General features: G+C 39.7%; 1 protein-coding gene across 1 annotated transcript in view; it reads left to right on the top strand.

Annotated features, from left to right (window-relative positions):
• The window catches only part of astn1 (astrotactin 1), a 1,993,575-nt gene that overhangs the window by 396,834 nt on the left and 1,577,795 nt on the right, over positions 1-18,946 (top strand). The window contains exon 2 of the mRNA XM_048602275.1: positions 16,309-16,496. Within this exon, the coding sequence (XP_048458232.1) occupies positions 16,309-16,496 (188 nt within the window). The remainder of the gene's footprint in view (positions 1-16,308; positions 16,497-18,946) is intronic.

Raw genomic sequence — 18,946 nt, 5'->3', positions numbered from 1 at the left:
CTCATTTGTTTCTTGTCTTTTATCGTAACTAATACAAGGCTTATGATACAAAAATAACTGATCCTGAATGTGCCTGTGCTGACAATTGAAAGATTTAACACACCCATTTCCCAAAACCAAATTTGTCAATCTCCTCAGTATAATTAGCACTCTTCCATTTCAGCCTGTTTAATGCTGCATCTCAGTGTTTGTGATTGGAGTTTAAGAGAACATTAGTTCAGGTTGGAGGATTAGTGAGGAGATTAGAGTGGCATAGTTATAACATCATTGGACAAATAATCTAGGCCAATATTTGGGTTCAAATCCCACCATGATAAATGATGAAATTGAATTAAGCGAATAAAATTTAGAATTAAAATTTAAACTATTGGCAACCATTTAGTTACTGATAATTTGCAGTCAGAACCCATATGGTTCTCTAATGTCTTCTCTAATGAAGGAAATATGCCATCCTTACCTGCCCTGGCCTACGCGTGCCTCCAGACTCTCAGCAATGTGGCTGACTCTGAGCTATTATTTGGGCAAAAAATTCTGAGCTTGCAAGTGTCCCCCACAATGATTAAAATAAATTAGGTATACCAGCAGATACAGGAACCCAAAGCTAAAGGCAGATTCCATATGATGCAAGTAAGGACAACTTCCTTTGTCAACTTTAGCAATATCCATGTGAACATCTTTCCCCTTTGATCATAAGAGGTGTAAAAGTGACTTTAAATTAGCTGGCTCGGAAACTCAGCATTTTTGAAGCTATTCCATTCTGCATTGGTTATTGAGATGCAACTGTTCACTGAGTAGAATTACTCGGAACCTAAATGTATGAAATTAATAATTCACAGAATTTGACATGTTGGACAGTTTCAGCCCTTAGCCAGTAACACCAAAGATTGATCTTCTTTATTTCCCTCTCTTTGCCTTTCTCTTCCTCCCCTCTTTTTCTTCTTTTCTGTATTCACCTTAATGTTTGCTTTCTTCTTGACAATTTTCCATATCCATTTCAATATATGTCAAATATTTCAACAAGACGGTATTGATGATGTGATTGGAATGACCCTGTTATTGGTTTGAAAATGCTTATGCAACAATATCGCACAGGAAGTCTTGGAAGGCAGTTCCTCAAAAGGCGATGGAAAGAGTCTTTGAATTTTTTAACGGTAGATTTAGATAAAATCTTGATAAACAACAAGGTGCAAGGTTATCAGGAATGTGCAGGAAAGTAGAGTAATCAGGCCTGCTTTGATCTTATTGAACTGTGTAGCAGGCTCAAGAGGTCAATTAGCCTAATTCTGTTTTGAATTTAAATGTTGGTGATAATATCACATAAGCAATGCCATGCAATAACCACAGTGTGCAACTTAATAGAGTAAACCTACTTTCAATTGCAACACAGTTAGTGTGGTTAAAACCACAGGATTGTCGGTCTCGAGAGGAGCTTAATATTGAAATTCATTCGCTTAACTACAGCCATATTCTGTCAAGTTCACAATTCAAGGGAGATCTCTAGTGAGTTGACATGACATAGCAGACACATTTACTGTCTAGCTCAATAAGTAAAGTACTATTTCACAATCTATGTTGAGCAATTTGTTCAGATCGCATGTAAATCTGTGAAGTTTATGTCTCCATATTTCTGGAAGCTACAATATTTGGCCATCCTTTTCAATTGTTGTGTTAGTTGTAACATAGAAAGGATTGTTTTGCTATTTTCAGATTTATGGTCAATATCCCCACATTTTTAAGACTGCAAAGTGAATCCGATACATCTTTATATCTTCACCAGACCTAAACTCAACAGTGTTTCCTGGTTTACCACAAAATTTTCCATCATTTAATCTCAAAACCTCTATTTCTGCTGTGGGTTTAAACTAGTCCAAACAAATGACAGACTGTCTGAGGACAGACTAAATCACTAAACAAAACACACAGTTTTAAAATCAAGCCTGATGCTATATAAATGTCAGAGAAAAGAGACTTTCATGTAAGTACTGACACCTGATTACCTGAAGTGGAAAAAATATAAGTCTCTCCAGTGTCACCTTTTAGATCTCTCTAAAGTCCAAAAACTTTGAAAGAGAAATTCCAACTTCCAAAGAGCTGTAAGAAGGACACATCAACATTTTAAATTTTAAATCATTTATACATCAATTGACGAAATAACAATATTAACTAAAAACCATTTTTGTTTTATAGGCAACTTATACCTTGAATAAAAACCAAAAGAACTGCGGATGCTGTAAATCAGGAACAAAAACAAAGTTGCTGGAAAAGCTCAGCAGGTCTGGCAGCATCTGTGGAGGAGAAAACAGAGTTAACATTTCGGGCCCGGTGACCCTTCCTCAGAACTGATGGTGGCTGGGAAAACGTCAGTTTATATGCAGAAAATAGGGAGATGGGTGGGGTAGGGAGTAAACGATAGGATAGAGTCTGAAGAGAGAGAAAGACAGTTGGACTCACAAAGGAGTTGCTAACGATCAGGCTGGCAGGGTGAGTAGTTGTTAATGGGGACTGTTAGTGACTAACAACAGGGGGTGTGTAGTGGCAGGCTTTGTGGTAACAAGGCCTGGTGTGTGGGGTGGGGGGCTGGGACATGGGAGAGTTTAGGCCCTAAAATTATTGAACTCAGTTCTGAGTTCCCCCTGTTGTTAGTCACTAACAGTCCCCATTAACAACTATTCACCCTCCCAGCCTGATCGTTAGCAACTCCTTTGTGAGTCCAACTGTCTTTCTCTCTCTTTGGGCTCTATCCTATCGTTTACTCCCTACCCCACCCACCTCCCTATTTTCTGCATATAAACTGACGTTTTCCCAGCACCATCAGTTCTGAGGAAGGGTCACCGGACCCGAAACGTTAACTCTGTTTTCTCCTCCACAGATGCTGCCAGACCTGCTGAGCTTTTCCAGCAACTTTGTTTTTATACCTTGAATGGTTACTTGTTTTTTTTTAATTCCTTCATCAGGTGTGGGTATCACTGGCTAGGCCAACATTTTTTTTTAAATGCCCTTGAGTAAGTAGGAGTAAACTGCCTCCTTGAACTGGGGCAGACTATCTGGTGTAGATACATACACAGTGCTGTTGGGAAGGGAGTCCTAGAAACTCAGTGAAGGAATGGAATACAGTTCCAAATCAGGATGGTGTATGGCTTGAACGGAAACTTGCAGGTATGATGTGCCCATGTATCTGGAGCCTTTGTCCTTCTAAGTAGTTAAGCTTATGGATTTCAAAGTGCTGCCAAAGAAGTTTTGGTGAGTTGGTTAGTAGAATACATCAATGTATAAGTGGTGCACATACTGCTGCTACTCTGCACCAATGGTGAAGGATGTAAGTGATGAAACTGGTGGATGGCGTGCCAGTCAAGTAGCTTGCTTTGTCCTGGATAGTGATGAGCTTCTTGAATGTTGTTTGAGCAGTACTCATGAAAACAAGTGGTGAATGTTCCAGTATGCTTCTGTCTTGTACCTTTCAGACAGCAGACAGGTTTTGGAGAGACAGGTGATGACCTATCATCCCTTAATTTCTAACATTTGACTGCTCTCCCAACCGCAGTATTTAAAAATGGTTCAATTAATTTTTGATCAAGATGTTCGTAGTGGAGAATTCAGCAATTTTAATGACATTTGAATGTCAAGGAGAGATGGTCATATTCTCCTTTTGTTTGAGATGGCATTGCCTGGTGCTAGGTACTCGTGTGGCATAGATGCAACTTGTCATTTATCATCCCAAGTCTTGGTAATGCTGCGCATTCAGTGGGACTGCTTATTTTCTGAGGGGTCCGTCATCACGAAGCATAACCACTTCTGATGTTATGGTGGTATAAAATTCTTTGATGAAGCAGTAAAAGTTGGTTAGGCCTAGGCAACTTTCCTGCGGAACTCCTGTAGAGATGACCTGGGACGAGATGACTGACCTCCAATTACCACAACCATCTTCCTTTATGCTAGGTATGACTCCAACCAGTGGAGAATTTCTCCTTGAGCCTCATTGACTTCAGTTTTGTTTGGCTCCTTGATGCCATGATTGGTCACCTGTGGCCTTGGAGTCAAGGGCAGTCACTCTCCCCTCATGTCTGGAGATCAGATCTTTTAAACATGTTTGGACCAAGGCTGTACTGAGGTAAGGAGCTGAGTGGCCCTGGCAGAACCCACATTCAGCATCAGAGAGCAGATTATTATTAATCAGGTTGAGCTTGATTGCACTAGCCAAGATCCCTCTGAACATTTTGCTGATGATTGAGGATACAGTTAGTGGGCATTAATAGGCCAGATTGGATTTGCTTGGCTTTTTAAGCATAATCCATACATGGGCAATTTTCCAACTTACTGATGTTACACCTTATTTGGGGTAACATATTAGAAATCCAGCCCCCATTTAAATGTAAGATTCAGGATGATGCTGGAGAATGACATGCAATAATCCAATGTCTTCTAATGGGGCAAGAACAGAACCAAGCAGCATTGACCAAATTGAGAGGTTGGCAGGAACAGTCGTATTTGAAGTTTGGGCTGTCTTCAAAGAGGAGATGGTTTGTGTCCTTGAAGGTATATTTTCTCAAATGAGAAAGGAGGACCAACAAATCTAGAACTCCCTGGAAGTCAGAGCAGGTGTCTTGTTTCTTGATATCATGGAGCATGTGTTAAATTGGTTGAAGTCTGGCATTTATGATGCTGGGGACCACGGGAGGATATGGTAGATGATTTGGTTGATGATAGATGCAATTCTCCAACCTTGTATTCTGCACTGTACACAGGGTTCCCTTATCATTGAGGATGGGGATATTTGTAGATCCTCCTCCTCTTGTTAGTTGTTTAATTGTCTTCCCACCATTCTCAATTGGATGCAGGGTTGCAGAGCTCTGATTTGATATGTTGGTTGTGAGATTGTTTAGCCTTGTCTACCACCTGCTATTTCCATTGCAAGTAAAGATAAATTCACTGTAGTCTTATCAGACCACAGGGCTGCCGTCTCCTTGCAGGGAAAGAGAGTATACTGGTGTTTTAACCTGATTGTCACCGTACCTCAGGTGAGGGGAAAGCTTGAGAAGGACATGGTTACCTCAGCCAGTGTGGCAATAGAACCCATTCTTTTGGCGTCTCTCTGCATCCCAACAAGAAATGCAGCCAACTCAGCAAGTAGTCCTATCTTTTAGCTACACAAAGTTTTCACCTCATTTTTAGATATGCTACTCTTGGCATGAACTCCAGCTCTCTTCATTGAAGCAGAGTTGGAACCCCAGCTTGATGGTAATGGTAGAATGAGAGATAGGGCAGGCCATGAGGTTACAGTTTGTGGTTCGATACAATTCTGCTCCTGCTGATGGCCAACAGTGCCACATGGGTCCTAGTTTTGAGTTGTGAGAACTGTTCAAAATCTATCCCACCATGTTTGTACTAACAATCAACGTTATGGTAGGTACACTCAATGTGGAAACAGGAGTCCTCTCTACAAGGGCAATGTGGTGATCACTCCTACTAACACTGTCACGGACAAATGCATCTGCAACAGGTAGATTGATGAGGAAAATATCAACTATGTTTGTCCTTTTTAATGGTTTCCTCACCACCTGCCAGAGACCCAGTCTAGCAGCTATGTCATTTAGGACCCAGCCAGTTCAGCAAGCAGTGGTGATGCCAAGCCACTGTTGATGATGGACATAGAAGTGTCCTACCCAGAATACATTCTGTGCATTTGCCACCCTTGGTGATTTTTCCAAGTGATGTCGAACCAGGACTTATTTACCATCTAAAGAGGCAGAAAGTGACAATCAGCAGGAGGTTTTCGTCCATGTTTTACCTCATGCCATGAGACTTCAGAGGGTCTGATGTCAGTGTTGCAGATGCCCACAGCAACTCTGCCCTAACTGTACAGCACTATAGCCCTTCATAAACTCAATGCTCAATGTAAATATGATGTCTGACACATGCTCGGCACGCTGAAAGACTGAGTCAGCATTTTCTCTGTTTCAAGTTCAGTCCTGGGCATTCCTATCTCTCACTCTATACCTCACAATTGGGTAAAGTCCTCATAAGACAAATTGCATTTGCTGTTGCTCTGTGATGTTTCCAGGACTGTTGGGAAGACTGTAAGCTGATCACAAAGTGACTTCTTTTATTGTCTTCTCGAAATATCTAAACCTAAGTCTTTGATCCCAAGATTGCTTGGAGAACAGCTATTTACAACTTTATATTGTTAACACTTTTCTAGCATTTTGGGAGACTTGGGGTCTACTGATTGTAGATTACAGATGGAGACTGCTGTGAACGCCTTGAAGCATAAATATCTTGCACGTGCCTTTCAATAAAACAATCTGAGTTTCCTTCTTTGGCCTTTAACAATCAAAAGTCCATCCATTACTGTCAGCCAAGCTCCAGCACATGTTACATAACCCATTTCATTTAGATTTAAAGAGACAGTCCTGAATTATGACAATCCAATTAACCAAAAGATACAATCATAAAACATCATAATCCATAAACATCATAATTGTAATGTATCTAATATTCTCTTTTCTTCACTATAATTTTACTGAAGCAACAATTTTTTAACCACATCACTGTTTTAATTCACAATATATATTTAAATCATGTCCAGAAAGTCAGTGATTTTTAACATGCAATCTCGCTGAAGAGAAATGATTGCTATATCATAAGCTGAAAATAATTGAAAGTTTTTATGTTCTTGAGCTATTCTACTGTAGGAAATGTAAAACAATATTTCTACAAATGGTTTTTATTATTACAACATTCTTTGAATGTTCTTTCAACTGTGAAGCCAGGAGAGTATCTGTAAATATTGAATTTAATGATTTTCGTAGTTTGAATGCATGAGATAATGAGTTCAAAAGTAGCCAACTTGTTCTTTCAATGAATTATCGATGTATAAAGGATTACATGAATGCAGGCAGAGCAGTTTACCTCAATAAGATTACCTAAATAGTATCCCTGAGGCAATATTAAATCAATCTTATTTTGCCTATATCTAGCTTGAAATTTGTTCAATACTTGATTATGGATCCATTTTAACCAGATGCAGAATTAATGTAATCAGTCTCAGAGCTATATGCTGCCCTAGTCAATAATCTTGTGGCAACAGCATGTGTCAAATTTGTTTCATGTGGTGTCCTTTAAGGGAGAGATTTTTATCTCATCACCATGGTGATTTGAATCTAAGCTGTTGATGTGAAGGGTCAATGTTCAAACCACTGCTTCACTAAGATCCTTACTCTATCATTTCTATCTGCTTGTAGATGCATTGAGTTTTATGAGCCCTATGCCTAACTGCCACTTCATTTTGCCTGCAGTTGGAAATTTAATCATTGGTTTGCACTCTGTAGTACTAGTGATTGAAAGAGTTTCATTCATTCTGGACTTGCTAAATTCTGGTGAATTACATTCATCCTGCCTCTGTCATATCCACAGTAACATTTGACCGTCATCTAGATGAGATCAAGGCCTTATTTCTGATTATGACAGATTATGGGCTAATGACACTTTTTCCGAACTCAATAAAGTGCCATACACACTGAAGTAACTGACAGCCATCCATGAAAACATAAAACATCATGTTTTCTGTTAAGTTTTATTTTGGGATGAATGTTATTCATTACATTGCAATGTGCATGTATGAATACTATAGACTGCAAGGCATATTGGAACTACTGTGATCTTTTAATTCCATTTGGATTTATTTTAAGTAGATGAGAACAGATGTTGGAATGCTTGAAGTTTAATTAACCGCTTGGTAATTGTTTCAGAATTTTTTTTGTTAATGATCTGCTTATCTGGATTTTAGTACTTTTCTTCAACATATTATGTGTAGCCTGGTTACCTCAGAGAAATAATGTTCACCAATAATATACTTAATCTTTTATCGCTGTAATCATTATGAATAATTATGTCTATTTTGTCAAAGAAAACATGATTATAGTTTAAAATCAAGAATGGAAACCACATTCAATATATTGCCAAACAGCAGAAAAGAAGTCACAGAATGAAGTTATATGCTTTTACATTGTGACAGGCCAAATGACTGAATTTCTTATCATGCAATCGAGGCTCAAGTTGAGACAGATACTCTTATATTAATCCCTCTGAGTTGTCCATGACAGACATCTACGTTTCTATTCAACTTTTCTTCATTCCTCTCCTATAAGTATTAATAGATTCTCAGGGGCTGATAGCCTATCCACTTCATTCAAGTGACTAACATTGATGTACAACCCCAGACAGTGAACGTCAGAAACCAATTCAACTTTAGTGGGTAACGCTGTCAAGTGCATTTCAGCCTTACCCAATGTCTGAATGCATTTTGGGTCCTTACAGAGTAAACGTTGATTCCATCTCTCTAGGCTAAATGAATTTGATCCAAATTCTTGAAATGACAAGACAAAAACAGAAGTAGTCCATTCAGCCCCTTTAGCGCATTCTGTTGGCATTCAATAAAACCAAGCCAAATCTATGACATAACTTCAAAGGCTTTTTTTCAAATTATTAATCGCATAAGTTCACAATAATCTACCAGATTTAAAATTGTTTGAGCTTTAGTTACTACCTGCAGGAGAGAGTTTCAAACTTGTACCACACTTTGTGTATGATGATGTTCCTTTAATTTCATTTCTGAATGGTCTGTGTCTAATTTTTAGAAAATACTCCCTGATCCTAGACTCCTCAAGCATGTTGTTCGGAAGAATGAAAAGGGACAACAAAAAATAAAGGGGATAGTTATCAAACAGTTATAGGAACAGACAGACCTGCAGGAGTGTGTTCACGAGCCATGAAAATGGCAAGGAGGCATGCACATGATGGACTTAGAATCATAGAATCCCTGAAGCCATTTGGCCCATCGCAACTGTACTGATTCTCCTAAGAACATCCCATCTAGACCTAGCCCCCTACACTATCCCCACAACCCCACATTTACCATGGCTAGCCCTCCTAGCCTACACATCCCTGGATGCTACGGGGCAATTTTTAGCATGGCAATCTGCCTAACTTGCATATCTTTGGGCTGTGGGAAGAAACTGGAACACCCAGCAGAAACCCACCAGACATGGGAAAAAACAACTTATTGGCCTCTTTCTGTGCTGTCACCCCACTATAATTTGGAAAGTATCTGCTCCTGACCTTTTCTTAAAGTCTGATTTCATAACCTTACAGCGAAATCCGTTTGCTACAATCTTATCTATTCACTTAAGCAGCCAATATCATTTCATTATTTTAAGCTGCCATCTCCTTTGCTTACAGTGCTGTATATCTCTGTCTATCCACAGACAACTATAACTCACTTTCCATTCCATCTTCACAGTCATTAAGAAATACAGTGAAAACTTAGGTCCTGATACATATCCTTTAGAGAAACCACTGGTTACATCCTGCCAATTAAATTGCCTCCCAAAAATCCCTAATTTCTGTTTCCTCTGTCCAGCCAAACTCCTAACCAGGTTAATTTACCTTCAGCTTGTTGTTGAGAGGATTTCCCGAAATTCTGGTTTATTGGTCTTACCTCTTTGTCAGTGATTGTCATTATCGCCTATCAATTTTCTACCCTTTCCTCATCTTCTGGCCTTCAGGGTTTCAGATGCTCAGCAATGCTATATTGCCAAAATGATTTCTTATTTCTATATGAGCTTTTAAATCTTAACAATGCCTTCCCATTTCATTATCAAATAAAGCAATTTTTGTGGTGCCATAAATCAATTGTAGTTCTCAGGAGGGATATATTTTGGGTCACTGGACTTCTGCCTAGTCATTCTAAATCCCTGCAGAAGAATTTCCTGATTTTTTTTTGTTTAATATTTGCTGTTTTTATGTCTGCCTCTCACATTTACCCTATATCACAAATATTATACATTTTCTTGAGCTCATTTTTAACATAGATTTTGCTGCTGATACCAGTCAACTAGATGCACTTTTTTGATTTCAATGGAGGGCTCATGCTATTTGTCTCATTCACGTTATTAAATGTTCTTTTTCTGACTTAAATGTCTTTGAGGAATGAATCCAAAACAATTTTAGCAGTGTAACTAAATGGGTATGAGGGGAGATGGTATCTTTATTGTACACCTTTTTATGTTTGATCTGGCATCATGGAGTATTTTGGATGTTCTTGTGGCTGCCCTTTTGTATGTTTGTGATAGTTTTGGACAATCATGTCTGTTGCCCGGAGCACTGTGCATCATCCACTCAGGCTTCCAATAATATGAGAAATGGAATGTGCGAAACATGATAGGAATGATAAGTGAATCTTTTGTGGGACATAACTGAAACGAGCAAGCACTTTTCATTGCATGGTCCTCAGTGACTAGATGACGTGTCCAGATTAACTTTGGTACATGAAACATAGTCATAGAGTCATACAGCACAGAAACAGACTGTTTAGTCCGACTCATCCATGCTGACCAAATTTCCCAAACTAAACTACTCCCATTTGCCTGTGCTTGGCCCATATCCCTCTAAACATTTTCTACTCGTGTACCTGTCCAAATGTTTTTTAAATATTGTAACTGTACCTGCATCTACCACTTCATACCCCATATGAGCCATCCTCTGTATGATAAAGATGGTCCTCAGGTCCCTTTTAAATCTTTTCTCCTTTCACCCTAAAATTATGCCTCTAGTTTTGAACACCCCACACTAGGGAAAAGACCTTTCCTATTCACCTTAGTTATCCCCTTCATGATTTCATAACCTCTATGAGGTCACTCCTCACCCTCCTACGCTTCAGTGAAAAACATCCCAGCCTATCCAGCCTCTCCTTATAACTCAAACCCTCCAGTCCCATTAACGTCCTTGTAAATCTTTTCTGCACCCTCTCCAATTTAATAATATCCTTCCTATAGCAGGGCAACCAGAACTGTACACAACACCCCAAACGTGGCTTCACCAACATCCTGTACAAGTGCAACATGACTTCCCAACTCCTGTACTCAATGGTCTGAGTAGTGAAACCAAGCATGCCAAAAGCTTTCTTCATCACTCTATCGATCTATGATGCCACTTTCAAGAACCAATATACCTGAATGCCTTGGTCTCTCTGTTCAACAACTCTACCTAGGGCCCTACCATTTTATATGTATAAGTCCTGTTCTTGTCTGTCTTACCAAAATGCAACACCTTGTATTTATCTAAATTAAACTCCATTTGGCACTCCTCGACCCACTAGCCCAGCTAATCAAGATCCCATTATACTCTTAGATAACCTTCCTCACTGTCCACTACACCACCAATCTTAGTGTCATCTACAAACTTTCTAATCATGCTTCCTATATTGTCATCTAAATTGTTTATAGAAATGACAAACAACAGTGGACCCAGTACCAATCCCAACGGAACATCACTGGTCACAGACCTCCACTCTGAGAAATAACTCTCCACTTCCACCCTCTGTCTCCTAACATCATGCCAATTTTGTATCCAATTGGCAAGCTATCCCTGGATCCCTTGTGATTTAACTTTACTGACCAATCTACCATGTGGAATCTTGTCAAAGGCCTTGCTAAAGTCCATCAGATGTAAACATTTTCACATTTATGTATTGAAGAGAACTGTTAGTTAATTTGATGATTAAGTGGGAATGTATAGTTAGTTTTACGAAAAAGAATGACCCATTTTGGATATATGTTGGACAGAAACTATACAGTAATATTTTTCCATATCTGTGGAGGCAGGCTTGAGGGTGGTACTGGGATGTAATTTTCATAGTTAGCACTCATGCGTTCCAGCCTCTGGGCAATCTTGCAGGATGCAGGTTATCACCAATTGCCAACCAGAGGCTAATGAGGTAGCATTAATTATTGGCTATTTTGGCAGAGATAGCATTCTATGTCGACACTACAGCAGCTTACTGAAGAATCTGCGCAGTAGGAGCTTGCTCAATGAAAGCCTAATGCTGATGTGGGTACAAAAAGGGTCAGCAGTAGGGATGAACCCTTCTGTGGTTGGACGCATGGATTGAAGTAGAGAGCTTTACCTCAGCAAATAAAGGCCTGTGAATTAAAGTTGGTGTGTTTTGGCCTTTCAATGAGGTCCATTTGCACAGTAATTAGCTTGACAATGGAAGAAAAGCAGACCAAAAAGAAGATCCAGACTCCAGTGGTGGAGCTTTGCAGATAGTTTACAGTTACAACAGAACATAGAAGATGAAACTTTCTGTAAAGGAGGTGGGGTGGGGTGGGGAGCGGAGGGTGCAGGTGTGTGTGGGGTGTTGTAGGGGTAGGTGGGCAGTGTAAATGTGGATACTGCTTCTGTTTCCTAAACATTTCAGATCAACAGTGCCTTAAAAGGTTGCACCTCTAGTTACAATTGCTTGCCAACATCTGGATAATGAACTCAGGCCACAGGGTATAGATGGTCACCCAGTTCTCAGGGCAGTAAAGGTGACAGTCTATGCCATTGGCTCAGTTTTGGAGTTGACTGGGGACATTCGTAAACTTTCTCAATCACTTGTATCGCGAGGATGAAAGCAGTGCAGCCCCTATAGAGGATTCTTTTGAGTTTTGTTTTATGTTTCTTATTTATGGGGGTGGCACGGTGGTTCAGTGGCTAGCACTGCTGCCTCACAGTGCCAGGGACTCGAGTTCAATTCCAGCCTTGGTCAACTACCTGTGTGGAGTTTGCACGTTTTCCCCATATCTCGGTGGGTTTCTGTCCAGCGCTCCAGTTTCCTCCCACAGTCCAAAGATGTGCAGGCTAGGTGGATTGGCCATGCTAAATTACCCATAGTGTTCAGGGATGTGTAGATTAGGTGCATTAGCTATGGGAAATGCAGGTTTAGGGGGATGGGTCTGGGTGGGATGCTCCTCAGAGGGTTAGTGTGGACTTGTTGGGCTGAATGGCTCGTTTCCATAACATGGGGTTTTATGATTCTATGAGTTATCAGCAGACAGATCTCTATGCTAAACTGCAAGGACACCATGTCTTTTTTTTTTAAGATGGCCTTAAGTTGCAGTTAATGGTTTGAGACAACATCTCACTATTGTCCCCCAGTCTTGATTCAACTATTGGCCAATGCTTGATCTAAGAAAAAACGATTGCTTAGCTCAGTGCTTCCAAACTCATTGTCTTCCCCAATCGCACACCCACAATGTATGCCAGCTTATCCATATCACATCTGTATCTACTGTGACATCTCGGACACTCATGAACAAACTATGTATGTGAGGCTGGGAGGAAATGTACACTGTGAGCTTGGAAGTAATAGATTATTCATTCTAAGAAAGCATCAGTGCAGTTAACAATCAATGAAGCGAACAATCAACTTTGGCCATTAGTGACGCTGTTTATGAATAACCCCCATGGCTCAGCTATGGTGACATGACCATGGTTGCTGTTATTGTCCATCCTATGTCAAGGACTGACATTAATCTCAATGTTTTCAGTGACCTGCTCAAATTTGCTGTGCTCCTCAGCCTGTGACATTTGTTACATATGAGATACTTTAGCCTCGAGTTGTGGGTTTTGCCCTGGTGAATGGTATACCTGTGTTGTTTGATACTACATCCTCCAAATGTCTGTCATCCTCTGAGCAGTATATTTGCTCATCCGTTCCTCCTGCTGCTCCTCTGGCATTGGCCTATTTGTGTCAGGAGAACAATTGCTCATGAATATGACACCCCTGCTTCCCTTTCACTTCACAGTTCTGCAATTGTTTAATTGCCAAAACGTGCAAATAACATTCAATATGCTATAGTGGTGAGGTCGTAGTCTTGCTCATCGAGCCGGTGTGTTTGGTTGCAAACGTTTCGTCACCCTGCTAGGTAACATCACCATGCTTCACCTTCAATGGTGAAGCGTTGGTGTTCAGTCCTGCTCGTTAATTATATGCCTCAGTTTGTTGGGGTGTTTGGTACCACTTCCAGTTTTGTTTCTTACTGGATGTTTGCTGTATCGGTTCCACAAGTATGCCATTCCTTAAAATTGCACCTCCTCTCAGTTGAATGTTCATATTATTCCTTTGCCAGGTCATGTCCTCTTAAATATTATGTGCTCCACCAGCATCTCAGAATCACAAAACTGTTATAGTAGAGCTGGAGGCCATTGGGCCCAGAATATCTGAAGCAACTCTCCAAATGAGCATTACGACTTTATGCTAACTTCCTGCCTTTTCCACATCCCCTTGGACATTGTTTCTGGTTTAAATAATCTCCTAAAACTCTCTTGAATGCCGCAGTTGAGCCTGCCTCCTCCATACTTCTGGGCAGTGTGTTCCAGACTCAAAACTTTCAATGAGTGAAAACAAAATTCTCACATCACATTTGCTTAATTTGAAAATTGCATTTAAATCTGCCTCCTCTCACTCTTGATCTTTGTTTTCAAGTGGGAACATTTCCTCCCTATCAACTCTAGCCAGAGCTTGCATGATTTTGAAATCTTCTGTCAGATCTCCTATTAGCTGCCTTCTCTCCAAAGAGAACAGTCCTAAGCCTGCCTGCCTATCCTCATAACTGAAGTTTCTCACCCCAGAACCATCCTTGTAAATCTATTCTGCATTTTCTCAAATGCATTCATATCCTACCTATAGTGTAGTGCCTAGTACTACACAGAATACTCCAGCTGAAGACTAATATGTCTGTGTGAGTACAGCTCTTGTACATTATACCTCTATTAATAAACTTCAGTATGCAAGATATTTTATTATCTGCTCTCTCGACCTGTCCTGCCACTTTCTACCTGTCCTGCCACCTTCAATGATCTATGCACATATACACCCAGATGCCATTGCTCCTGCGTTCCCTTAAGATTTGTGTCCCTTATTTTGTTCTGTCTGCCCATGTTGTTCCCAACAATACAAATCAATTCACAGTTTTCACAGAACTTCATCTATGCCTCCTACCTGCCCACCCCACCAACTTGTCTATCTTGGAGAGGGTTCAGAAGAGATTTACCAGGATGTTGCCAGGAATGGAAGGTTTGAGTTATAGGGAGAGGCTGGGTAGGCTAGGACTTTTTCACTGGAGTGTAGGAGGTGGAGGAGTGACCTTTTAGAGGATTATAAAATCATGAGGGGTATAGATAAGGTCAATAGCAATGGTCTTTTTCCTAGGGTGGGGGATTTCAAGAGTAGAGGACATATTTTTAAAGTGAGAGGAGAAAGATTTTAAAAAGACAGGAGGGGCAATTTTTTTTACACAGAGGGTGGTTCGTGTGTGGAATGAACTTCCAGAGGAAGTGGTGGATGTGGATACGGTTATAATGTTTAAAACACATTTAGATAAATACAAGAATAAGAAATGTTTGGAGAGATGTCGACCAAGCGCAGACAGGTGGGACTAGTTTAATTTGGGATTACAGTCACCATGAACTGGTTGGACCAAAGGGTCTGTTTCCCTGCTCTATGACTCTATCTCCTTTTGGAGTTCTACACTGTCATCATCTTCCATTGCATCAGGACAGAAATGTGGGCCATCCTACCTTTGCTTGGCCCTCACTCCCAGGCAATGTGCAGTCTCTTTTTCTTTCTCCTGTAAATTGGATGAGACCATTTTCATGACTGATTGATTGTGCAAACATTAGCAGCTGAATTGGAAATCACAAAAAAGAACACTTCACACTTTCGCTGTCGTGCTGACATCTAACCTCTCCTACAGGTGACTGTGCTGCCAACACTTTCTTCCCACGTTACATGGCCTGGGGTATCACAGGCACAAAATTGCTGGGATCTAATGATTTGCTCAATTATAAAGATGGTAATGAATTTGGCTGCCTCCGACAGGATTTTCTATCCTGACTCACCCCTGATCCTTGTGGATTCAGGACTGAGAAATGATCTCAACTTGCACTTCCATCCCGCTCATTATGTTCTCAATGTAGAGGGAAGCTTCTTTTAATGTGGAAAATTAATATTGGTAAGTTACCCTACAGCCCAGCGATATGCCTTATAGCCACCATTCATTTGATAGATTTGGATGCATGGTTAATGTTCTACTTACTACAATGAAACAATTTGTCATGATTTGGTGTGATTAGAAAGGTATTATTCATGATAATTGAACCAGACTTTATTATTTCCTGGTTTGGCTTGACAAAGAGCTGAATAAAGTGTATGAGCTGCCATTATTTCCAAGCTCATCTAGTCTGAAATTTAAGTTCAATATCCCTCACTTCTTTATGATTGAACTTTAATTTAAGTTCAGGGATGCTTCCAGTTTCCCTTTTGTTCGAATCAATAAATAAGTTACCACTAGTACAGGGGACAGATTATACATTATTGTATTAGCTGAAGTGTTGTTATATTATTAAATTTGAAATTACTTTCAGCACGCTTTTGAGATTTTCACTTTCTTCAATGAAATTCCAAATCAATACATTTGTCTTTCACAGAAATATCTGGCTCTTCAGAAGAGATTCCCCTTGTTCGCTGGAGGCAGCAGTGGCTAGAAAATGGAACGTTGCTTTTTCATGTTCACCACCAGAATAATGCCCACCGTTTACCAGGGCTCATTCCAACCATCTATTCTCAAACAGATTCTGCTGAGGAAGAACTCCGAATCCTCCATATTTCTGTGATGGTCAGTTCCACTGTTTTGACTATTTATTCCAAATCATTTTCGCCCCACCCTTTTTAAAAAAAAAGATTAACACCTAAACAATTTACATTCACGTGATATTAAGCTGAGGCGAATGTTGTTTGCACTGTGAGATGTGGTTTCATAATCGTCTTGGCATTGCAAGGATGATGTTTGGATAAATTATGTTGCAAGGGTTATCAACTTAATTCATTCAAAGGACCTGAAATTTGGCAGATCTTGCAGTCTTTACGGTTTAAAGACATATTAATAAAGGGTAGAACTGAGAGGTTAAACATAGGCATCTAGTGTTACTGAAAACCTTCTACTGATCAGTGATTGTATAATTATCAACGTGTTCTTGTCCTTTTAATAATGGAAAGTACTGAGTCATCTCTGTTGATGTGCTGAACTATGTCCTCATATATACGGGGGTAGATCTTTAAATACTTCCATTAAGCGTTCTTTCATGATATTGATTGATATGGAGAAGACATCAAGCTCTGTCAAAGGAATAGATGTTCTGACCTTTCTGGAAAAGGATAATGGATCACCCCAATTTTTGCTAATCAAATATCAGTGTGCACAATCTATTGGGGACTGCATTCCCCATTTGTTTTTATTCCCTGGTCTGAATGATGGCCAGTCAAGTACTTACATTTAACAAATGTTTGCATAACTGCTAAGTGAAGATCATAATTATTTACGTAACCGTAGCAATTGAAAAAAATTGATAAATGATAGACATGTGACCTGATGCTTATTAAAAATTTAGATTGACACAGTGGATGAATTTATCAATCTTATACAAGAGCAGTGATAATATAGTCTTTGCATGTATCTCTCATTGAACTGACTGTGGTGGGAAAACCGAAACCAAGTGCATGTTAAGATTTGGCACAGATTGAATTCGGATACTGCGAGGTAGTTTGCCTTGGATGGGTTAAGGGAATTTGCTTGAGCAGTTAATGCCTCTTGTTTTCTTTTTAAACTTCTCTATTACCTTAACAATAGTGAACAACAGAAAATACAATTGCATTTTTGATGTAAAAGTATGACTGACAGTAAATTTGTCGGCAGAAATGTTGCCATTTTGAATAATACAGTTGAGTTTGCCATAAAAACCCAGAGGCAAATCTTTTGGAAGAGCAGTGCTTTGGATTTGAGGCCTGTACCTTTTCAAATCCCAGCTGAAAGCCATGCTTTTATTTTACTTTGCAACTTTATTTTTCTGCGACACGTGAAACTTCTTTTCATGAACTATTCTGAACTATTATTAAATTTTAAATAGTTATGTGCTCTTGCATTTGCTGCTTTGCCAGTTTATTTGCTTTAAGTCCTCAACCCGAATTAATGTTAATGCCTTAAATGGAAACAAAATGTTCTGATATTGAGGTGAAAGTTAAATTGAGGATTCTTTAGTCTATTTTGCTGAAGATGAGAGCTGCTTTTTGCCTAGTGACAGGTACATGCTTGTCTAGCCTCCCCTTATGAGGAAACTGTTGGCTCCAGAAAGACCCTGATCAAGTAAGTAAGAACCATTGACCTTCCAATAGAGTTTATAAAGCCACATTCATTCACAATGAGTAAATTCATTGCTTATTTTCAAAGAGATACCATGAAATATTTGGACAAGACTACAGGATGTTCGTAAAAGCTTGCAAAAGATTCTTTAAGTTAACATTTAATCTTAATTAGCCCGCAGGACGAAGACCTCACCTAGATTTTGGCTGTACATTTGGAAGAAGTCAGGAGGATCTGGCAGAAATCATTACAATGCTGCTGTGTTGAAAAGCAGAACATTTTGTGTGACAGTATTAAATTATGTTCAAAAACATTCTGGAAGTGGTGGTGGTTATTTTACTTTCACCACTTGGAATTAATTTGGCGGTGAAGATTACACTCAATGAGATCATCCATTGATTTTAATAGGATGAAGGCTGAACAAGTTCTGTAAGAGCAGCAATGTACTCTTTCACATTACTGTCAAGACAAAGGTGAAAAATGCCCTGGTGCAACAGTGACTCTGGTAATTCAGAGATCTGTATGTGTGCGTGTGTGTGTGTGTGTGTGTGTGTGTGTGTGCGCGCGTGTGCGTACGTGCGTGCACGCGTGCGTTAGGTGAAGTTAGAAGACAATGTCAACTAGGAAATAAAAGGAATGATAGATTGATATGCAGTGTGCAAGAAAGCTCAGAACTGGTGTATCATAGGAAAATATGGAATTGTTTTTTGAACTGCTATCAGACATCATTATCATATGATATTGTAATAACCTTACTCAAGACATTGACTTCAAATATGAAGAGCTCATGTTGCCAGTTGTAGTAGGAACTGCAGATGCTGGAGAATCTGAGATAACAAAGGTGTAAAGCTGGATGAACACAGCAGGCCAAGCAGCATCATAGGAGCAGGAAGGCTGACGTTACGGGCCTAGACCCTTCATCAGAAATG

This window comes from Rhincodon typus, chromosome 10, assembly GCF_021869965.1.
Source record: "Rhincodon typus isolate 14 chromosome 10, sRhiTyp1.1, whole genome shotgun sequence".
In the NCBI taxonomy this organism is placed as follows: Eukaryota; Metazoa; Chordata; class Chondrichthyes; order Orectolobiformes; family Rhincodontidae; genus Rhincodon; species Rhincodon typus.
The sequence above is the reverse complement of the archived record's forward strand: the minus strand, read 5'-3'. Positions and strand labels throughout refer to the sequence as shown.